The sequence below is a fragment of the Ascaphus truei genome, chromosome 13 (genome assembly GCF_040206685.1).
Source record: "Ascaphus truei isolate aAscTru1 chromosome 13, aAscTru1.hap1, whole genome shotgun sequence".
NCBI lineage: Eukaryota > Metazoa > Chordata > Amphibia > Anura > Ascaphidae > Ascaphus > Ascaphus truei.
In genome coordinates this window covers 50,897,310-50,917,106 of record NC_134495.1, presented here as the reverse complement: position 1 = coordinate 50,917,106, position 19,797 = coordinate 50,897,310, and the positions used below count along the sequence as shown (strand labels likewise).

At 45.2% G+C, this 19,797-nt stretch overlaps 1 protein-coding gene across 6 annotated transcripts in view; it reads right to left on the bottom strand.

Annotated features, from left to right (window-relative positions):
- Positions 1-5,284: 5,284 nt before the first annotated feature.
- The window catches only part of LOC142465195 (dnaJ homolog subfamily A member 4-like), a 35,771-nt gene continuing 21,258 nt past the window's right edge, over positions 5,285-19,797 (bottom strand). For all 6 annotated transcript variants that reach the window (XM_075569185.1, XM_075569186.1, XM_075569184.1 and 3 more), the window contains 2 exons: positions 6,233-6,333; positions 5,285-5,988 (listed from right to left, as the gene is read on the bottom strand). In XM_075569185.1, coding sequence (XP_075425300.1) covers positions 5,776-5,988; positions 6,233-6,333 — 314 coding nt within the window. In that variant the 3' untranslated portion in view covers positions 5,285-5,775. The remainder of the gene's footprint in view (positions 5,989-6,232; positions 6,334-19,797) is intronic.

Here is a 19,797-nt window from a genome sequence, read left to right as displayed (position 1 = left end):
GTTGCATGTGCAATGCATGTAAAACTTGTGAACGCAAGAGTCAGTCATGTAATGAGACAAAAAGGCTGAGATTGATGTGGGAAAAGTTTTGTGTAACATGTGTAATTAGGCATGTTATTGTGACATGTTGCCAACAATGAATAGTCGTGTGCATATGCATGCATTTCTGTAAGGAGGATAGTTGGTATAGAATGAGTTAACAAGGTGTCCCAATGCTGAATTACTGTACATGTGTGTATAAGTTAGGTTGAAGTGCTTGTAATGCTACGGTTACAATGTAAACATGCAATGTGATTGAGCGTCCAATAAGTGACGTCATGAAAATAGGGAGGACCAAACGTAGATGTAAACATGAGAATTTAGATGTACATGAACGTTTAAAGATGCGTGACACATTACAAGCATTGTGTAATGTAAAGGAACATGAATATACGGTGTATGTGTGACATGTGTGACATGTGTAACATCATGTAAACAATTGTCGATCAATGCAGTAAAATGTGTGCTATGATGTGAGGTTCTCCTTTAAGAGTTGAGTATAGTATTTTCCCTTGCCACATCATCACATGATGAGTAATGTGACCCGCAAATGCTGCAAACATGTAAAAGTATAATGTTATGCAAATAATACACGTCAGCCGTGACACAATGCAGGGAATGCCCCCCACACTGTAATGCAAATGACGTTTGTATTGTGAGCAATGAAACGTAAACAGTACTATACTGTTATACGTCCCCGCTCCATTGACTCCATTGATGTACAGAAGATTTTTTTTTTCTAAGTGCCGTTCCGGCAGCCTTAGCGATCGTTCTCCCGTCCAAACTGCCAACTTTAGTTGGCGGGAGAAATCGGCCATAACATCTCAATTTCGTAGTGCCGATCAGCCCCGATAAGCTGTTTTTTTTTGTTGAATCCAGCCGATTTAAAAAAGTGGCGATCAGTGGCGAAAACAGGCTTATCGGCAGCCGACTGGCCATAACAAAATAATCGGCTCCGAAACCTGGCGAAATCAAGCACTTATCGGCGCTTACTGAATCTCAAACCCAATTTTGGCTATAAAATGGTGATAATTCCCTTATCAACGCTTACTGCATGAGGCCCTTGGCCCTGATAGCGCTGGTGAGTTTATGTAGCAACCAGTGCAACCTCTATCAGGGGCAGACATCACATAGGTCTAACCTACCGCACACTATGCCACAATGTGCTAATGTATATATCCTTAGTGTATCAATTGAGTGCGCACTATACGCCTAGATACACTCACATTGAGACTGTCCTTCTGGTGGGCTCCCAGAGGCTCCTTTCCTATACCTTTAGGTAGCTATAACTTATAGCGTTCGATCCCGAGTATCTATTAGGGATCTTATTACATCTACCCACCTAACCTTAGGTGGGTTATCAAGGATACAGTCACGTGCTGTTGAACTACACCATTTAATTACGTTTTAACACCCTATTTTTTATTCATGTTTATTAATAAAGTATTTTAAATTTACAATTATACATTTGTTGTGATTGAGTGCTGGAAGACTGGGTTCTTTTTTCTACCATATGATATAATCACGTCTCCATCCAGTCAGCACCTCACTGTGGTTAACACTAGCTGTGCGGGTTTTCTTTACATGTAGCTCCCACTGTGGGCACAGGCATGCCTCTCTTTGCTTGTTCTTTGGTGTCTACTGCGTCCTCTGCGGAGGTCCAGACTTCGGACCTGATGCTCCCCAAACCCCATATGCCCAGGGATGCTGACCTCTTATCGTTTGCCAGTTCCATGGCAAAAAACTACGTAAACACTCCAACCGTCACACTCAACTTGCGAGGGATAACGGCCCTGGACTTTAACAAGAGAACAGTATCAGTATTTTTCAGTGCACCCTCCTACCCTCTACACTCGCTACCTAGTGATCGGATTTCTTTTGGGGTAAAGGATTCTCACAAACACCTACCTGCTTATTTGAGCAAGACTATTGCTCTTCCAGAATGTTTCTCTGCTACACCCGACCAACAATCAGTGTGTCTTGTCTTGTACTCTGCGACTATTGCTGGAAGTCTTGCACCTGGCTTGTGCCCTTCTGACAACCATGTTCTGGAACCTCTTTTTTCCAAAGATCCTGGATTTCGAAATCGCTCTGTGATGCTTTATGCGCCTCAAGAATTGCTGTACCTTCATTTTCTTGTCCAAAGATTGAACTCGCCAATGGACTGCTGGATCATGTGCCTACTTCCTGCCTAACACACTTCAGAAACAATTCTATGTCACCCAGATCTCTGATTGATTCTGCTCGTCCAGAGGCTTTGCTTAGAGGAGGGGGGTGGGGGGGGATACTGTGAGGAATCCGTTCCTGGGTTTGGCTGGATCTCACTCTTGCAGAGCTGGTGAGCCCTCATATAAACCTTACCTTGGATTTGCTAGCACTATCACCTGTCCTTGCAATCACTGAAGCTCTGTGTCTCTGCTCTAGCATTGGAGGAATTCCCACACACCCCTATTTTGGGATTGGCTATCTGCCCTTCTTATACTGGCCTCTCCCTTTGACTCATTGCTGAGCATAACCCAAAGATTCCCTTGGATATACCTCTGTTTGCCGCAAGCCACTTGGCTTAGCCCTGCCTTGTTCCTGAGACCTGCTGCATTCACCCCAGGCAGAGGTCTGCTATCTGGTTCCTGTACTGAAGAGTTGGATCCCCAGTGCTAGTCTTGCCTTGTTCCTGAGACCTGCTGCATTCCCTCCTGGCAGAGGTCTGCTCCTGTGCTGAAGCGTTGGATTCCCAGTGCTACTCTTACCTTGTTCTTGAGACCTGCTGCATTCACCCCAGGCAGAGGTCTGCTATCTAGTTCCTATACTGAAGCGCTGGATCCCCAGTGCCAGTCTTGCCTTGTTCCTGAGACCTGTTGCATTCACCCCAGGCAGAGGTCTGCTATCCGGTTCCTGTACTGAAGCGCTGGATCACCAGTGCCAGCCTTGCCTTGTTCCTAAGACCTGCATTCTCCCCTTGCAGAGACCTTATTATGGGCCGCTCCCGTTCCTCGCGCAGAGGCCCTTCCCGCGCTTCAGTTGCTACGCTGAAGCGTTGTGTACCTGACTCCCTGTTGCCGAACTCCAGCCTGGACATCAACTACTCTGACGTCTGCAATTCTGATCCCGGTTTGCCCATGGATTTCCCTGCCTTCTCCAACTTTGATCAGGCTACGAATGACTATGAACTGCGCAATCCAGTACTGGCTTCGTGGTCTAAGGTCGGTGTATTCACATCCCCACCTCAGCCCCGCAGTCCGGTCCCGGTTTGTGGCGAGTACGTCCGTTACATGGTGATACTAAATTGTGTAAGGTAGTAGAATCAGAGCAGGATGTAATTTCTCTTCAGAAGGACTTGGAGAGACTGGAAACATGGACAGCTAAATGGCAGATGAGGTTTAATAAGTAAGGAGTTAGTAGGACCACACCTTGAATATGGAGTACAATTTTGGGCACCAATCCTAAGAAAAGACAGTATGGAACTAGAGAGAGTGCAGAGAAGAGCCACCAAATTAATAAAGGGGATGGACATTCTAACTTATGAGGAGAGGCTAGATTTATTTACATTAGAAAAGAGGCGTCTAAGAGGGGATATGATAACTATATACAAATATATTTGGGGACAATACAAGGAGCTTTCAAAAGAGCTATTCATCCCACGGGCAGTACAAAGGACTCGGGCCATCCCTTAAGGTTGGGGGAAAGGAAATTTCACCAGCAACAAAGGAATGGGTTCTTTACAGTAAGGGCAGTTAAAATGTGGAATTCATTACCCATGGAGACTGTGATGGCAGATACAATAGATTTGTTCAAAAAAAGGTTGGACATCTTTTTAGAAAGGAAAGGTATACAGGGATATACCAAATAAGTAAACATGGTAAGGATGTTGATCCAGCGATTCATCTGATTGCCAATTCTTGGAGTCAGGAAGGAATTTATTTTTCCCTTTAATGGGATTTTTTGTTTGTCTTCCTCTGGATCAATAAGTATAGATATAGGATAAAGTATCTGTTGTCTAAATTTAGCATAGGTTGAACTTGATGGACGTATGTATTTTTTCAACCTTTTCTACTATGTAACTATGTGTAGGGTCATATAATGTTCGCTGTTTCCAAGCGGGGCCATTGTGGTGTTTTACTGGGGGGAGGATGTAAACCCGCTCCCCATGGTTCCCCGAGGCTTCCGATGTTTCCCCTTACCTCCAATGTTAGAAGGTTCTAGGGGCATGCGACACGTGACACCAGGGAGCCAATCGCGCGACAGAGATCTTCTGCAGAGGCAGTTACATTCCACGCATTTAAACAAGGAAGGCAGTTGGAGCTGGAACATGGACAGGGGAAGGTGTGTAGGTGCAGGGGTCTGTGACCCTCTGCACTAGGCCAGAGACACCCCCTAGATTGTGGCTGCCCTAGGGAAGGCCACATTAGTTAGGGACCCTGCCTTTAGTGGTTAGCCAGATTAGGGCCACAGCTGCTTTTGGAGCATCTTGCTATCTGCAGTCTGGGACCAGACTGAAGAGAGAGCGACTATCATCGCAAGTGTCACTTCAGTGGGAGGTGTTCGGACGGCGGAGGATATCGCTAGGATCGGCGGATCCCTTTACGTCTCCTTGTCAGCGCGCCCGGGTGTGGACACACCCGGCAGCTACCTGTTCACCAAACGTGCACCAACACTACTGTACAGTAAGGCGCTGATCACGCCTAGAAGGGAGGGTATCTTTGGGGGACACTCAGAGGGTGAGGCGACCCTGGGACTCTTCTGGTATTGTGGACAGTGTGGGGTACAAGGTGGTGGGTCAAAGCCCTGTGTGGCTAGTGATAACTGTGATAGCTGTAACCAGTAGAGTTATTATATCCTCTGTGTTGATTAGTTTATATATATGACAGTAAAAGGTTATTGCATAATCTGTGAGCTGTTATTATTGGTTCCTGTTTGGGCTAATCTCATATAATTGGGATTCTGTGCAGGTGGAGGCGCTGCCACGTTATATATTTTTTAACCCAGGCTCCCAGTGGCAGAGGCTCAGCTCTCTGTGAGCCCACAGGTAACGCCAGCACCAGTAGTCCCTTTATGCTACAGGGAAAAGGGGCTACACAAATCTATACTTCTGCGAAACCAATAGGCTCGTGGAATATCTGAATAACACTCGTTTTTTGGACACAAACCACTGCAGTAATTTTAACATCAGTATCTCTTTGTTACACATTGTTAAACTCTCCAATGACATGAAGTCAGGATTTACATAACTGAAAATAAAGGCAAAAGATTTTGGTTGGATGCAAGTTTTAATTAAGTTATAGGGCTCTTTACAATGCAGAAACTGTAACCATATTAAACTGAGTCACAGTTACTTAACATGTTCATATTTATACAGAAATAACCTCAGCAGACTAAAAGTAAAACAATTAAATGTGGTTTTTTTTTGGGAGGGGGGGGGTCCAGGAAAACTGGGAATGTAACTTTAAACATAAAAATAACTAAATAAAAACTTTATTAAAAACAAAAATCCAGAAAATTTAAAATAAGGGTAATTATGTACAAAACAGAACTGCATTGCATTTCCATCGGTCCCACAGCACACAGAAAGGGTCACGTTTAGGTCATATGTGGAAATCATTAACGCCTCCTACAGCTTTGAAGCCCCTGGTTGGGGGACATTAGTGCAACCAACAGTCGTTATACAGAATCTACAGTGACGTTAGTCCACACATTCACCAGGTATTCTGTTTTGGGTGACATTATCTTGTTTGTATTTATTTAGGAGGTCTGGCACTGCACCCCTTCCCTTTGCCTGTTGTCTTCCTGGTACGCCTCCCCACTGTAATGTCTTCTCTGCTCTCTGGGGTCGCATTCTGTGAGCTCTACCACATCCATGTCATCTGTGACCAGGACATCTTCTCTGGGTGGGAGCAAGGCCTCCAAGAGAGGGAGCCTGTCCAATGGAAGCCAATGATGCTCAGGAAATGCCACCTGAAAACAAAACAAAATAAAAGCATTTACAACTTGTTAATATTCAAAAAAAGACAAAAAAGATTCAAATGAGAGAATGTAAAGGAGGTTTAGGATTACATCAAGATATGTATTTTTTTTTATGAGGGGAGAGACTGCAGGGTGAACCGTACTAATTTGTATGTTGACATGTTGTGATGATAGTGAGAAAGGCGCTAATCTTCAGATAGAAAACGATTGAAGGGAGTCATCGAGAGACCCTTACCAGAAACTGAATTATTAGGACACCCTTTTCGAAGGGGTCTCTTTGCAGGGGCATGCCTTCATTCTGAATGCTCTTCAAGCTGCCCTGTTTTATCACATCACCTGGAAGGATACAAAGTAGATTAAACAACAAAAGAGAGGGATTTAGTGCATACAGATCTAGGATTACTTATGGCTGCATTATCCTGCAATGTACAGGCACCGCATGTTCACAACACAAAGTATAAGTTAATTGGGGAAATCCATCCTTCTCAGTTATCAGCATTATAGGCCTTGACCGAGAGAATCAACAGACGTATACGCAAATGATTTTTGTCATTTTTTCAATGATTTAGGTCATCTATCTCCTTGCTGAAAAATTGCATAACATTTACTAGCAAACACACAGAATCCCACCCAGCAAGCTCAAGAAACCCCAAAACATACCACACATATATATATATATATATATATATATATATATATATCTACTGTAAATATTCCTGTATATTCATTTGCATGTCTTAGACAGGTCTGCAACCCTGTCTTTCACCATTATCACCCAGCAAACAGCACTTCCACTGCAGCAAGGGATTCTGGGAAATGACATGCAAATGAGCACACAGTGCCACTTTTTATCTCATGCTCACATTACATGAGCAACCCTTAGTCAATGCATGCTGCTTTAAACACAGCTTTTAAGCAAAGACTTGGGAGATGCAAAGTCAGTTAACCCACTCACAGACATGTTTCAATCTTGATGGGTATCATCAGTGTCAGGTTGGCTTGCTGACATTTGCTCAAATGAGATAAGAGTAGGTAATCACCACACATGCAAATGAATATACAGGAATATTTACAGTTGCTTTATGCTTTACTGTGGAGGGTTTTAGTCACTTTTTTTACCCACCATAACCTTAATAGTCGTGGTGATTACCTACTCTTATCTCATTTGAGCAAATGTCAGCAAGCCAACCTCACACTGATGATACCCATCAAGGTTGAAACATGTCTGTGAGTGGGTTAACTGACTTTGCATTTCCCAAGTCCTTGCTTAAAAGCTGTGTTTAAAGCAGCATGAATTGACTAAGGGTTGCTCATGTAATGTGAGCATGAGATAAAAAGTGGCACTGTGTGCTCATTTGCATGTCATTTCCCAGAATCCCTTGCTGCAGTGGAAGTGCTGTTTGCTGGGTGATAATGGTGAAAGAAGAGTAGTCCCAAGGGGGGCACAGGCGGAGCACTGCCAAACCAGAGAGGGAGAAAGGGGGCTGCATCCAGTAGTATTAAAAATTTATTTATTGAGTGGTCAAAAAAAAGAACATTATCACTTTTACGCGTTTCGGGAATTGCGTCCCTTTCTCAAAAAGTGCCCCCCTTGGGACTACTCTTCTGTATACTTCTATGGACGTGAAGCACCCACTACAAGGAAAGAGCTGTGCTGCAAAAGGGGATTCTCATTGAAACTAAGATTATTTCTGGTATGTACTTTTTGGTTCTGTTGGGGCTTGTTTGGGAACTTTATGGCATATATGGAGACCTGAGCTAGCCACACAGCTTCATTAGTACACATATACCATTTCATGTACCATTACACATGGTTTATCAGAGTTTCCCCAGCACTCATATTTGCTCCTATACCTTGATTACAGAGGTTATCATCATCATTTTACATATATTCTACCCTGAGTCAGCTGAGACCCGTTTATAGGGATACCATCCCTCAATCCTGTGATAATGGTGAAAGACAGGGTTGCAGACCTGTCTAAGACATGCAAATGAATATACAGGAATATTTACAGTTGCTTTATGCTTTACTGTGGAGGGTTTTAGTCACTTTTTTTACCCACCATAACCTATATATATCTATATATATAGCAGGGTCCCTTCCCCTGGTCACCCACTTACCTCCGCTACAGTGGGGGAACGGCGAGAGGTTGCGGCTGGAGCACGCACACTCGGCGGGAGGTGGAGTGAGGGCACTGTAGGGAGCACTCCGGTGCTCCGTAGGCTCAGCGGCGGGACGATCATCCAGGGTGCCATCTTGTGTACGATCGCGCATACGCAAGAACCAGCACATGCGCAGAGGCATCTAATGAGTGGCAGCCATTACAATTAGGCTCTGCATGGGGAATCACAGCTCCCAGAATGCCATAGGGATTATTTGTCAGGTGACAGACAGCGGCCAATAGGGCACCAGAATTCCCCTGCTAGGAGAAAGATACATTTGGCGCACTGCAGACCACACCAGTCGGAGCTGGGACATCAGAAAGGTAAGGTGTGCGTTTGCAGGGTGTTAGTGGCCCCTGCACTAGGCCAGAGACCCCCTTAGGCCCCAGCTAGGCTCTGACTCCTCTGCATAGTTTGTGGCTGCTACAGGGACAGGCCCTTAGACAGGGACACTGCCCCACTTAGCCTCACTAGTGTCAGGGACACAGCAGAACGCCGCGCAGCAGTTGCGGCTTGTGGTCTGGGACCAGACCTCCACCGAAAGGACAGAGACTATCTTCATGGTGTGACACTCCAACCGGATACCAGCCGACATGGAGGCGGACACTATCGCGGACAACGTTGCTGGATCAGCGGATCCCTTTCTACAATTGGCGCTAGCGGGTGTTGGAGCACCCGTCAGGTATACCTCATCTCAACAAGTTCACCACTGTACACACATTACTGGGGCAGTTCTGCCTCACCTATTGGATGGGTTGCTGCTTGTGGACGCCATGCTGGTTGGGTGCCCAAGGGCCCCTCAGTACTTTGGGGACTGTGTTATCAGGTGGGGACAGAGTTGGAGGGTACGGCCGTGCATGGCCTAGTTGGTGGGACTGGTTCCATTGTTATTGTATGTCTGCAGTAAACTGTTATCTAATACCACGTGTTTATTTCTTATATTGTCCTGTGATGGGGTTATCCAACACAGTTAAGATCCCGCCCTGGTGGAGGCACTATCACCAGATAGATCAGGTGATCCCCAGACTCCCAGACGCGGAGGTTCAGGCCTTCTGTGAGCCCCAGGGAACGCACCACACACACAGTAGCCGCCATATCTCCCATAGGGTGGGGGAAAGTGCGCTACATTTTGAGGCGCTGCTGAGATCTCAGACCTGGGGTGCCCAACCTAAGTTCAGAAACCAGTCAGACCAAATTAGAGACCATGTCTCTACCGTCCCGCCGGAGCGTCCATGAATGGGCCCTGTGGCGCCACGCATCTCCTCGCCATGTGGTTGCCATCAGTCAGGTCCCAGTATCCCTTCCCCAGCTTGCAAACCGCCCTGAGACAGCTACCAGGGTTCACAAAAGAAAGTATTGTGGACGCTCTATGGAACACCGATGTCCAGTGGAGTACGCTCCTGATTGATTGTCGCTGTGATATTCCAGTGCACAATGCCCCACAGTTCCTGCAAATACCTGAAGCCCCACCCGGTGGAAGCCCACTTATTTTCCCCAGACTGAGCACCCGGACAGAGGCCGCTAGAGCTACTCCAAGCGTACAGGAGTGTCAGGCGGCAAGAGCCATAGGGAGCATTAACAGGAGCGAAGCTGGCAGCCAACGGTCCGGATGCAGCCTACCCAGTGCCCGCGGGTCAGGGGAAGCTCAGCTATTCGTGACAACTCTGTGACAACTGACAGAGAAAATAGGGCAGTTGGCCCCGGCGCAAACCTACCTCAAATTGAAGGCCTTTTCCGGGGTATCACCCACTCCTGTCAGAGAAGAGGGAATCGTAGTATGGAAAGAACATGCCCTCAAGGTAGTGGAGGGATGGACGTGCACCGAAGCTGTGAAAAGACAGCTGCTCCTGGAATCTCTGAGGCCTCCAGCATCTACAATGATGAGTATGCAAAGGGAGCAGAATGGGGATGAAACGGCCAAGCAGCTAGTGGAGTTCATAGCGGAGACCTACAGCCTGGAGGACGATGCCCTCCGCCAGAAAGAAGGTAAAGAGCTGTCGGCATTCATCCACCGTATACAATTGGCGTTGAGGTCGCTACTCACCCGCAGCCTCATCCCGCTTCCGGGGTGGATGAATTCCGTTGCAAGCTATTTCTGCGAGGGTCAAGCACAATCTACCCTATCGCCAACATGCTTCGGTGTGGCATCTTGCCAGGGAGTCCACCTATGTTCTTGGGACTCCTGAAGCAGGTGATAGTACACGAGGTGCACACCCAACTCCACGCTCCCAAGAAGTCTAAAGACCACCGCAAAGAAAGACTAAAGGGCCGGCGGTTCCGAAGCCTTCAGGAGAGCAGCCCAGGGCCAAAGAAAAATCGGAGGACCCGACTCCCCAGAGGCAGCATCAACCAATCTCCCCGCCACCTAGGAGATTAGCTCTCCCCTCCACAACTGGCGAAGGTCGCTCCAACCGCTGCGGCTAGAACCAGTGGCCTACGTCAGCCGCAGTCTGACTCCCAGCAAGCAGAATTATCCAGTCCATAAATTGGAATTCCTCGCTTTCAAATGGGCAATCATTGATGAACTCCATGATTACCTACTGTATACGGCGTCACCATTGAGGTACGAATGGATAACAAATCTGTTAACATACATACTAACGTCTGCCAAGCTGGACGACACCGGCCACAGATGGCTGGTGGACCTTTTCAATTACTGGTTTACATGGAAATATAAACCCGGGCCCCTGAACATTGGAGCCGACGCTCTATCCCGAAGACCGGGTCTGGGTACCACCCCGGATGATTACCTCTAGGAGGAGATCCCTGGACCAGGGATGCGAGCTATGTGCAATACAGCGCCTATCATGGAAAATAGGGTGGCCTTCTCAGAACTGAGGGTAGTGGATTCCTTGGGATGCCAATCCAAAGCCATTCCCGCTGTCTACTGTGACCCGGGGGGGGGATGAATGTAGAGGGAGAGGGGGGTTGGCCCGGTATTAAAGGGGTTGCACCCCATGTGGCCACCCCCTGACCTCACCAGGGAGGCAAGGGGTTAACTGGACTGCGGTCCAGGAATGTGGCTTACACCTTGTCATGTCAGGAAACTGTATGTTCCCCTGTTCCCATGTTTCATTATAATCCTGTATTTTAATGTTTTAAAGTGCATTTCTGTATCTCCAGTTCTGGAGGTCACAGAGAGTTGATATTTGGCCAATATGTGGAGTCACTGTAGGCATTAAAAACTGGCAAATTTCGACCCACTGAGCCCACCAGAATGGAACTTATTAATATGTGTAGATATTAAAGAGTATATGTATGGTATTTTGGATCTGCTCTGAAAAATGCAGACTCCATCTGCTATGCTAAATAGGTCAGGAAGGGCAGCCGGATGATTGAGCCTAAGTACTAATCAACAGACCAAGTACTAATCTGCCACTCTAATTGTTACCTGAGGGCGGAGAATCATCAAACTGGAGTGGTTTGTAAGTGTTATGTCTACACCCCAAAGAAAAATGGGTGTAAGTAGCGCTAAAAAAAAAAATATGCAGTGACAATAAAAAGTGATGTGATGTGATAATACGCAAACAATAAACTAGGCTGCCAGGTAACACCAACTCCAAGACGCAGTTGGTAAAACAAGACAAATATTAAACAATACAGACCGGCGCCGATTAGTCCAAGGTGGAAATAAATGTCCAGCACTGAAAGAGTCTCAAATAGTAGATAGCTGTAGAGGGATCTTCCCAGCTTGACTTCAATAAGTGGACTCCGTCAACATAATGCAGAGAAAAAAAACAAACAAAAGGAACACATCATAGTGCAATATGCAATTACTAGACATGCAGGACTAACAAGACAAGACAAACACTACATATAACAAGCAAGGCTGACTATTACTAAAAGATACATTTATTAAACACAATAACAATGAGGTAGCAGACGTGGGATCCGGTGGGTAAAACCGGAATCCTACTTACAGGACTGCCACAGATCATGAGCAGGGGTTTAGAGGTGGTTGGTGGCCGGCTGCAGCTCCGTTTAGACTTCTGACATCCAGGGCTCTCCTCCGCTCCGTGACCGGAAGCGCGTCACACCGAGCGACTCGGCGGCTCTCCTGGAACTGTCCGTCAAGCTGTCTCCGGAAACACACTCACAGGGGGCGGGTTGATTCGCCGAATTCCCTCTCTCTGAACTGAACAGCTGCTGCAATACTTGCAAGTCCTCTGCCACTCTCAAAACGTATTAACAAATCGGCCCAACGCGTTTCATGCGCATGCGTACTTCTTCAGGGGTTATGGGGTACTGGACATGAATTACTTATATACTGACAAGACTATTTCCATTGGATTGTTTAACCAAAAACTGGTACATGATTGGTTCAAGCTGCTGTCAGTCATGCCCATAAGAACAATCAGCCTCACTAACACTTACATAACAAACAATGACAACAAATCAAATAAATTATTAAAATATCTAAAAAATGCAATAGAAGATGTTAACTACTTAGGTGTATAATTAATGTGAACCACCATAATGACTAGCAAATCGTAAACTAGACACAACTGCATGTCTAGTAATTGCATATTGCACTATGATGTGTTCCTTTTGTTTGTTTTTTTTCTCTGCATTATGTTGACGGAGTCCACTTATTGAAGTCAAGCTGGGAAGATCCCTCTACAGCTATCTACTATTTGAGATAGGAAATCCTGGGATTGCAGCGGTGCACAGCCAAAACAGGAGAAGGGGACCAGCAAGGTGAGGGTTAAAAAATTAATTTATTGGTGCATGATAACGGGCTAACACACTCTGACGCGTTTCGGACACGAAATGTCCTTTATCAAAGAGCTGATTTGCGTCTTACCCCTGTAGCAGTCTTATAGGACAGGCCCCGCCCACCCGCGTCATCGCGCTGCGTGATTTTGGCGCCAAAACCGCCGATGTATAACCTGATTGGTTAAGCCTACAACCAATAGGAAGATTCCCTGTAACTAGTGCATTACAGGGCGAGGATGATGACGCGCTGCTTGCGCCGTCACAGCAAACTCTGTGCCCTTATACATAGCAACCACGCATGGTTACCTGTCTGACAAATGAGGGAGGGGTAGGGGGGCGGGGTGGGGGAGGGGGAAAGGGAAAAGACAGAGAAGGACACAGCAATAAGACTGTTGAGGAGGAAAAAAGGAAATACAATAAACTTAACATTAGCATAGCAATGAATGCTAGGCTATACAGATAACAACATTCAGAACAAAATATTTAAAAACAATGGATCATCAAAAAGCAAATCTAAAATCTGAAATGGAGGCCATTTATAACCTTCAAAGAGTAATATTCGAATGTGTCTTTTTCCAAGTGACTATAAATAAAGGATATTTATAAATTATTCCTATGTGTATTTATTTGATAACCTTAATGTATTTTGTTTTATTTGTTTATACTCTATTAGTGGAGGCATATGCATATCCCCACTCTAACACAGTGCATTGTGCATGGAGCACATATCTTGTCTCAAAGGTATTAATCAATTGAGTGGACAAAAAACAGGTTGTTCCACGCCACTAGCTTATTGGGGTGTACCTATATCTTAATAAATATTAAGGTGCAATGGACAGTGGTATATGGGAATAATATTCTTGTAACACATTAATTTGCACTTTTTTTGCACTTTTTTGTCCATATGGACACAGATGTTAATTTTTAGAGGTCAAATATAGTGTACATTGAGTATGAGCGCTATGACCAATATTCGTATATTTATTTAAGGAAATGCTTGAGCTCCCAGTCCTGGTTCATGCCCCTGGGTGCCAATGTCCCAAGGGCATAAATCCAGAACATCTCCCTACAATTGAGTGATGCCTCCCTATGACCACCCCTAGGATGTACGGGGATATATTCAATTGCGCTGTATGTGAATGTTTTTATAGATCCTTTAGGACATGTATTGAAATGGCGCGCCACAGGAAAACGATCATCACAGTTCCTAATGCTTCGAATGTGCTCACTTACTCTGATTTTAAGTGCTCTTATGGTCCTGCCTATGTAGCCACTCCCACATGCACATTTTAACAAGTAGATGACAAAATTAGTGTTACATGTCATAAATGACGCAATACGGTATATATGACCAGTATGGATATCTCTGAGTGATTTGATGGGTTCAGCATATCTGCAGAGATTACATAGTCCACACTTGTAGAATCCCTTGGGTAGTTGTTTTTTTACTAATCTCCTTAGACCCATACATACTTGGAGAAACATAGTTACCAATGGTCTTCGCCTTTCTGAAGACCATTCTTGGGTCAAATCTGGTGTACTGATCTAGGTCCGTGTCCAATTTCAAAATTCCCCAATGTTTCTTCAATATGAATCTAATCTGCTCTGATTGTTTAGAAAATGTGGTTATGAACAGGGGGCACTGATCTATTGCATCTTTATTCATGGTTTTTGTGGTTGTTTTTATGGGGGTCCTCTTTTTGAGAAGTTGTTCCCGGTCCAATTCCAATGCATGGTTAAATGCCATTTCTATGTTCCTCTCTCCATAACCACGATCTCTAAATCTGTTCTTAAGATCTTCTGCTTGTTCCATAAAGGACTCTTGTGTGGAACATAACCTCCTTAACCTCAGGAACTGTCCTTTCGGTATGCCCTTGATTAGTGATCTAGGAAGGGCACTGTTTGATCTGAGCAGAGAGTTTTTGGAGTTTGCTTTTCTGTAGATGTTAGTCTGTATTTGTTGACCAACATCTATGTACAAATGTAAGTCTAGGTAATCAATCTGTGTGTCATGATATGAATGTGTAAACTTCAAGTTGTACGTGTTTGCTTCAAGATATTCAAAAAAGGCGTGCAGTGTGTCAGTGTCCCCGTTCCAGATAAATAATAAATCATCAATGAAACGACGATAAAAAATAATATGTTCTCTAAAGGGGTTAGTGTCACCAAAGATGTGAGTGGTCTCCCAGAATCCCATGAATAGGTTCGCATATGAAGGTGCAAATGATGTGCCCATAGCTGTCCCTTGTGACTGCAGGTACACTACCGACACACTTTATCACTCTGCGGCCAGATCCGCAAGCCGGGAGATTTCCCGGCTTGCTAGTGGCCGCCCCTCGGCGTGCCGCGCGTCACCGACGCGCGGTCACGCGTCATCGGGAGCCTGCGCCCCCTGCACGCGCGTCCAGGGCTCCCCGAGGGAGCCCTGGTGTCCCGCGATCGCGGGACGGCGGCAGGGGGTTCCGGGGAACCCGGCGGACCCGGCAGCGGTAGGGAGAGCGCCCCGATCGGAGGGCGCTCTTCCGCTGCTTCGGCGCGCGCCCGTCACCCTCCGGCGCGCGCCAGGATACTGCTGCGGCCAAGAACGGGCAAATGCTCGAATAAACTTGGCCGCAGCAGTAGAATTGAGTGTCAAACATAAAATAATTGTGCTGTAATAGAAAAATGACCGAGTCCAGTAAAAACGTGCTTTGTGCCAAATTTAAGTTGGAGTGATTGAAAAAGTGACTGATTGCTCTCATGCCCAGGGTGTGATCAATTATAGTGTATAGGGAGGTCACGTCGAGCGTGACCCACATATAACCATTTAACCATTTGATTTTTTGAATATCCTGAAGCAAATCCGCCGAGTCCCTTAAATAGGCCGGTAATGTTTTAACCAATGTTTGTAAGAAATAATCAACGTACCTAGATAGACCATCTCCCAAAGATCCAATGCTTGAAATAATAGGTCTGCCTGGAGGGCTGACTAAGGTTTATGGATCTTTGGGAGATGGTGAAAAATAGGCACGATGGGAAACGGGTTGTACAGATACATTGATTCCCGACTGTTGAGTACCCCCAACTCCCTGCCCAGATCAAACAGGTCTCGAATCTCCGCCAGATATGACTGTGTGGGGTCTTTATCAATCTTACAGTATGCCTGTGTATTGGACAGCTGTCTCAAGGCTTCTGTACGATAAGCTTCAGTGTGCATAATCACCACTGCTCCCCCTTTGTCCGCGTTCTTGATAATAATATCTGACCTCTTTTTTAGTGAACTCAAGTTTAATCTTTCCTCTTTAGTCAAATTGTCAAAAGAGGGAGCAGTGAAGGTATAGCCTTTGGCCAGAATCTGTAGGTCCTTCTCCACAAGTCTCTCAAAGGTTTGTAAATGAGGACCCCTGGAGAAGGATGGACAGAAAATGGATTTGCTTCTGAAATCTGTGTGTTTGGTTCCGCTCAAGAATGTGAACTGTTCTTCATTATCTAAGGAATCTGAAATCCCGTCTTCCATATCTAGGTCTAACATATCCTGAAGCACTCCACATTCTTTGAAGGATAATCTATCACCCTGAAGCCCGTCAGTTGCATGAGGGGGGTCTGAAAAACCCCTGTCATCCAATGGAGGAGGTTCAGGGCGAGAGGTGTCCTTGGATGCAAAACATTTTTTCAATGACAGTTTACGAACATATTTTTGTAAGTCAATAACCGTGTTGAACAAAATAAAGTCATTCTTAAGGGCAAAATTAAGACCCTTGCTCAACAGGGCTATTTTGCCGTCTGGAATAATGACCCCCGAGATGTTAATAACATTCTGATTTTCCATTAAAAGTCGGCTTTCTTTTTCTTTTGTGCTCCGTCTTTTATTCGAGCGCCTTGTCCTTTTAGTGAGTTTTTTGTCACTTTTTGGCTTCTGAGATCATATGAAGTAGACGCTTCACTTTGGGGTCTCATACTCCGGGTTTCGTAATCTGTGTTGTCCCGGTATCTATCTGTGTCTTCATCAGTGGAAAAGGACACTGTTTGTTGGCGGCTTTCCCCATCGGATATGTCCGAAATACTGGATGTTTCTGGCGATTTTTTAAGGATTGATTTTTTTGGTGTCGACCTCCTGGATCTGTCCCTTTTGTTCTGGGATTCCTTCTGTCCGAATTCCTGACGAGCAGCACCTCTCACTTGTGGCGGTCTCTGCCAAACATATATTTGTTGACGTTCGTAATCAATACGATCTCTTTCAAACTTCTGCTGTTTTTTCATCATAATATCTCCCTCAATTTTTTCCACATTTTTTGACAATCTTTTATCCATCATTTGGAAATCTTCCACATTCTTAAATGTGTTGAGTTTTTGCTGTAGTTCCTTTATATTCTTTTTTACAATGATCCTTTCTTGAACTTTTGTTTTAATAATTAGATCCATTAACTTCATGGAACATTCATTAAGTGTATTAGTCCATTCTTGTTCAAAATCTTTTGATGGGAAACCAAAAGATGGCGTCTTTTTAACGCGAAGGCCTCTGGGGATCCTCTTGGTGAGGACATAGTTGTCTAATGTAGTGATATCCCACCAGAGTCTAATGTTTGTTTAAAGGATCTTTTCTAGTTTTATAAAATATAGTTCAAGGTCAGCATTATCTTCAACCACATCTTGTGTCACATTATCAAAGAGGTACGCCGCTCTGCGTTTTCTCCCCGAATTGTCCGCACATTTTTGCACATATGTACTGTTCATAGAGTCACCTGATTCACATTCTTCTAAATCTTCCTCCATATTCAGAAAAAAATCACCCGTATATCAATAGTTAAAAATAAAGATCAATATAGTCGCACCATATGATAAACTAGTGCTGATCCCCCACATATGTTAGATAACAACTTGATGTCTTCTTCAGACAAGCTACTGTATGTAGGTTCAAATAGTGAAAAGGTTTTGGGACAAAGTCTCCTTCCCTACCCGCCCACCCGTTTATATATGGGTCCATGCACCTTTAAGGGAGATCCCTCTGTTATTGTTATGAACCAGGACAGGTAACCATGCGTGGTTGCTATGTATAAGGGCGGAGAGTTTGCTGTGACGGCGCAAGCAGCGCGTCATCATCCTCGCCCTGTAATGCACTAGTTACAGGGAATCTTCCTATTGGTTGTAGGCTTAACCAATCAGGTTATACATTGGTGGTTTTGGCGCCAAAATCACGCAGCGCGATGACGCGGGTGGGCGGGGCCTGTCCTATAAGACTGCTACAGGGGTAAGACGCAAATCAGCTCTTTGATAAAGGACATTTCGTGTCCGAAACGCGTCAGAGTGTGTTAGCCCGTTATCATGCACAATAAATTAATTTTTTAACCCTCACCTTGCTGGTCCCCTTCTCCTGTTTTGGCTGTGCACCGCTGGAATCCCAGGATTTCCTTTCTACAGCAACACTGAGCGTGATGCACGCACCATAGGAAGCTGCCAATCGTGAGTACAGTTTGCCTTCTTTATGTGGAGACTTGTTGACCAGTAACAGTGTTGCAGCTAAAGTGTCAAGTTCAGCGGAGTACACACCACAATGGTATGTTAACCCTTTATTTACTCCTGCTCATGGACGTTAATACCTTATGAAACCACTGCTGCACTTTTAACACTGGGTCCTATACTCCATCAGTCTGGCTGTTTATGCTTCCTTTATACCATGATATGTGGACAATTTATTCTATCAAATGTTACAGAGTCTAACTTGGATTGAGCGCTGTTATTGGGACTTTGTCCCAAAACCTTTTCACTATCTACTATTTGAGACTCTTTCAGTGCTGGACATTTATTTCCACCTTTGACTAATCGGCGCCGGTCTACACCTACAAACAATGAAGATCCTATCAGATACTTCATTTGGTAGACTGGTCGTTGCCCCTGATTTAATTATGGGGCTACAGAAATAAGACCCTCAGAGTCCCAGTACACATGGGCTAACTAGCTGGGGGGCATGGGTTAATCTGTGTCTCCACGTTAGGGATTGGATACAGATAATTGTTCACCAATAGTCTGTATTTAATGTTAAGAATAGGGTTACACAGGTATATAAACTGTGTCAACCCTACAGTTTTTAGTTCTTCTTCTGATATTGCTGGAGATTTGCTTGCTGATAGTTCTCCATTCCCCAATCCTAAGTAAGTGTTACCTTCTTGTCTGTTAATTGTACTATATTGCTGTGTTCACCTTTTTTAAGGAATAAATATATTTTATTATATCTAAGCCTCGTTCAGTTCAACCCAGATATTTGGGGTTCATTATATCTTGTCATAAGCTACCGTGACAAGCACTATAATTAACTGGTGGCAGCAGTGGGATTGAACTGAACCTATATTACAGTGTTCTGTGGGACTCTGTCATATAGTGGGAACTCGAGAGTAATTGCGAGTTCCTGGGACTAAAGATATTGAACACACAGTAGTGCAACAGTTAACACAAGTTGTAACACCACCTCACTGCTGCGACTGTGAACCATGAGCGAGGCGGAAGGCTCATCCAACACGAGGACCCGAGCTCAGCTGAAGGACAAGTGCAGTGAATATGGACTGCCCTATGAGAACCAGGAGGTCGCAGACATGGTTGACGCAATCGGTGACTATGAAGCCCGGCTTGCAGAGCCTCAGGATACGGCTCAGCTTGCCTTTATACAGCCACCCGGAGATCAGGGAAGGAACCCAGTGCCGGGGCGGCGGAATCTCGGGGAGGGAACGAGTGCACCTCCCGGAAGCAGTGCAACAGTAGGGGTACTGGTTGCTGCGGCTACCAGTCCATTCACCCCTGAAATGTTGGCACTGATTACTGCGTGGGGAGACAGAGGGACACCGGAGGAGCGGCTGCAGTTTATCACTATGGCAGTGAACAGACCCACTTATTGCCCCCCTGTCCAACCCAACACAGATGAACTCAAACTGGATCAGCACAGTCTCACCA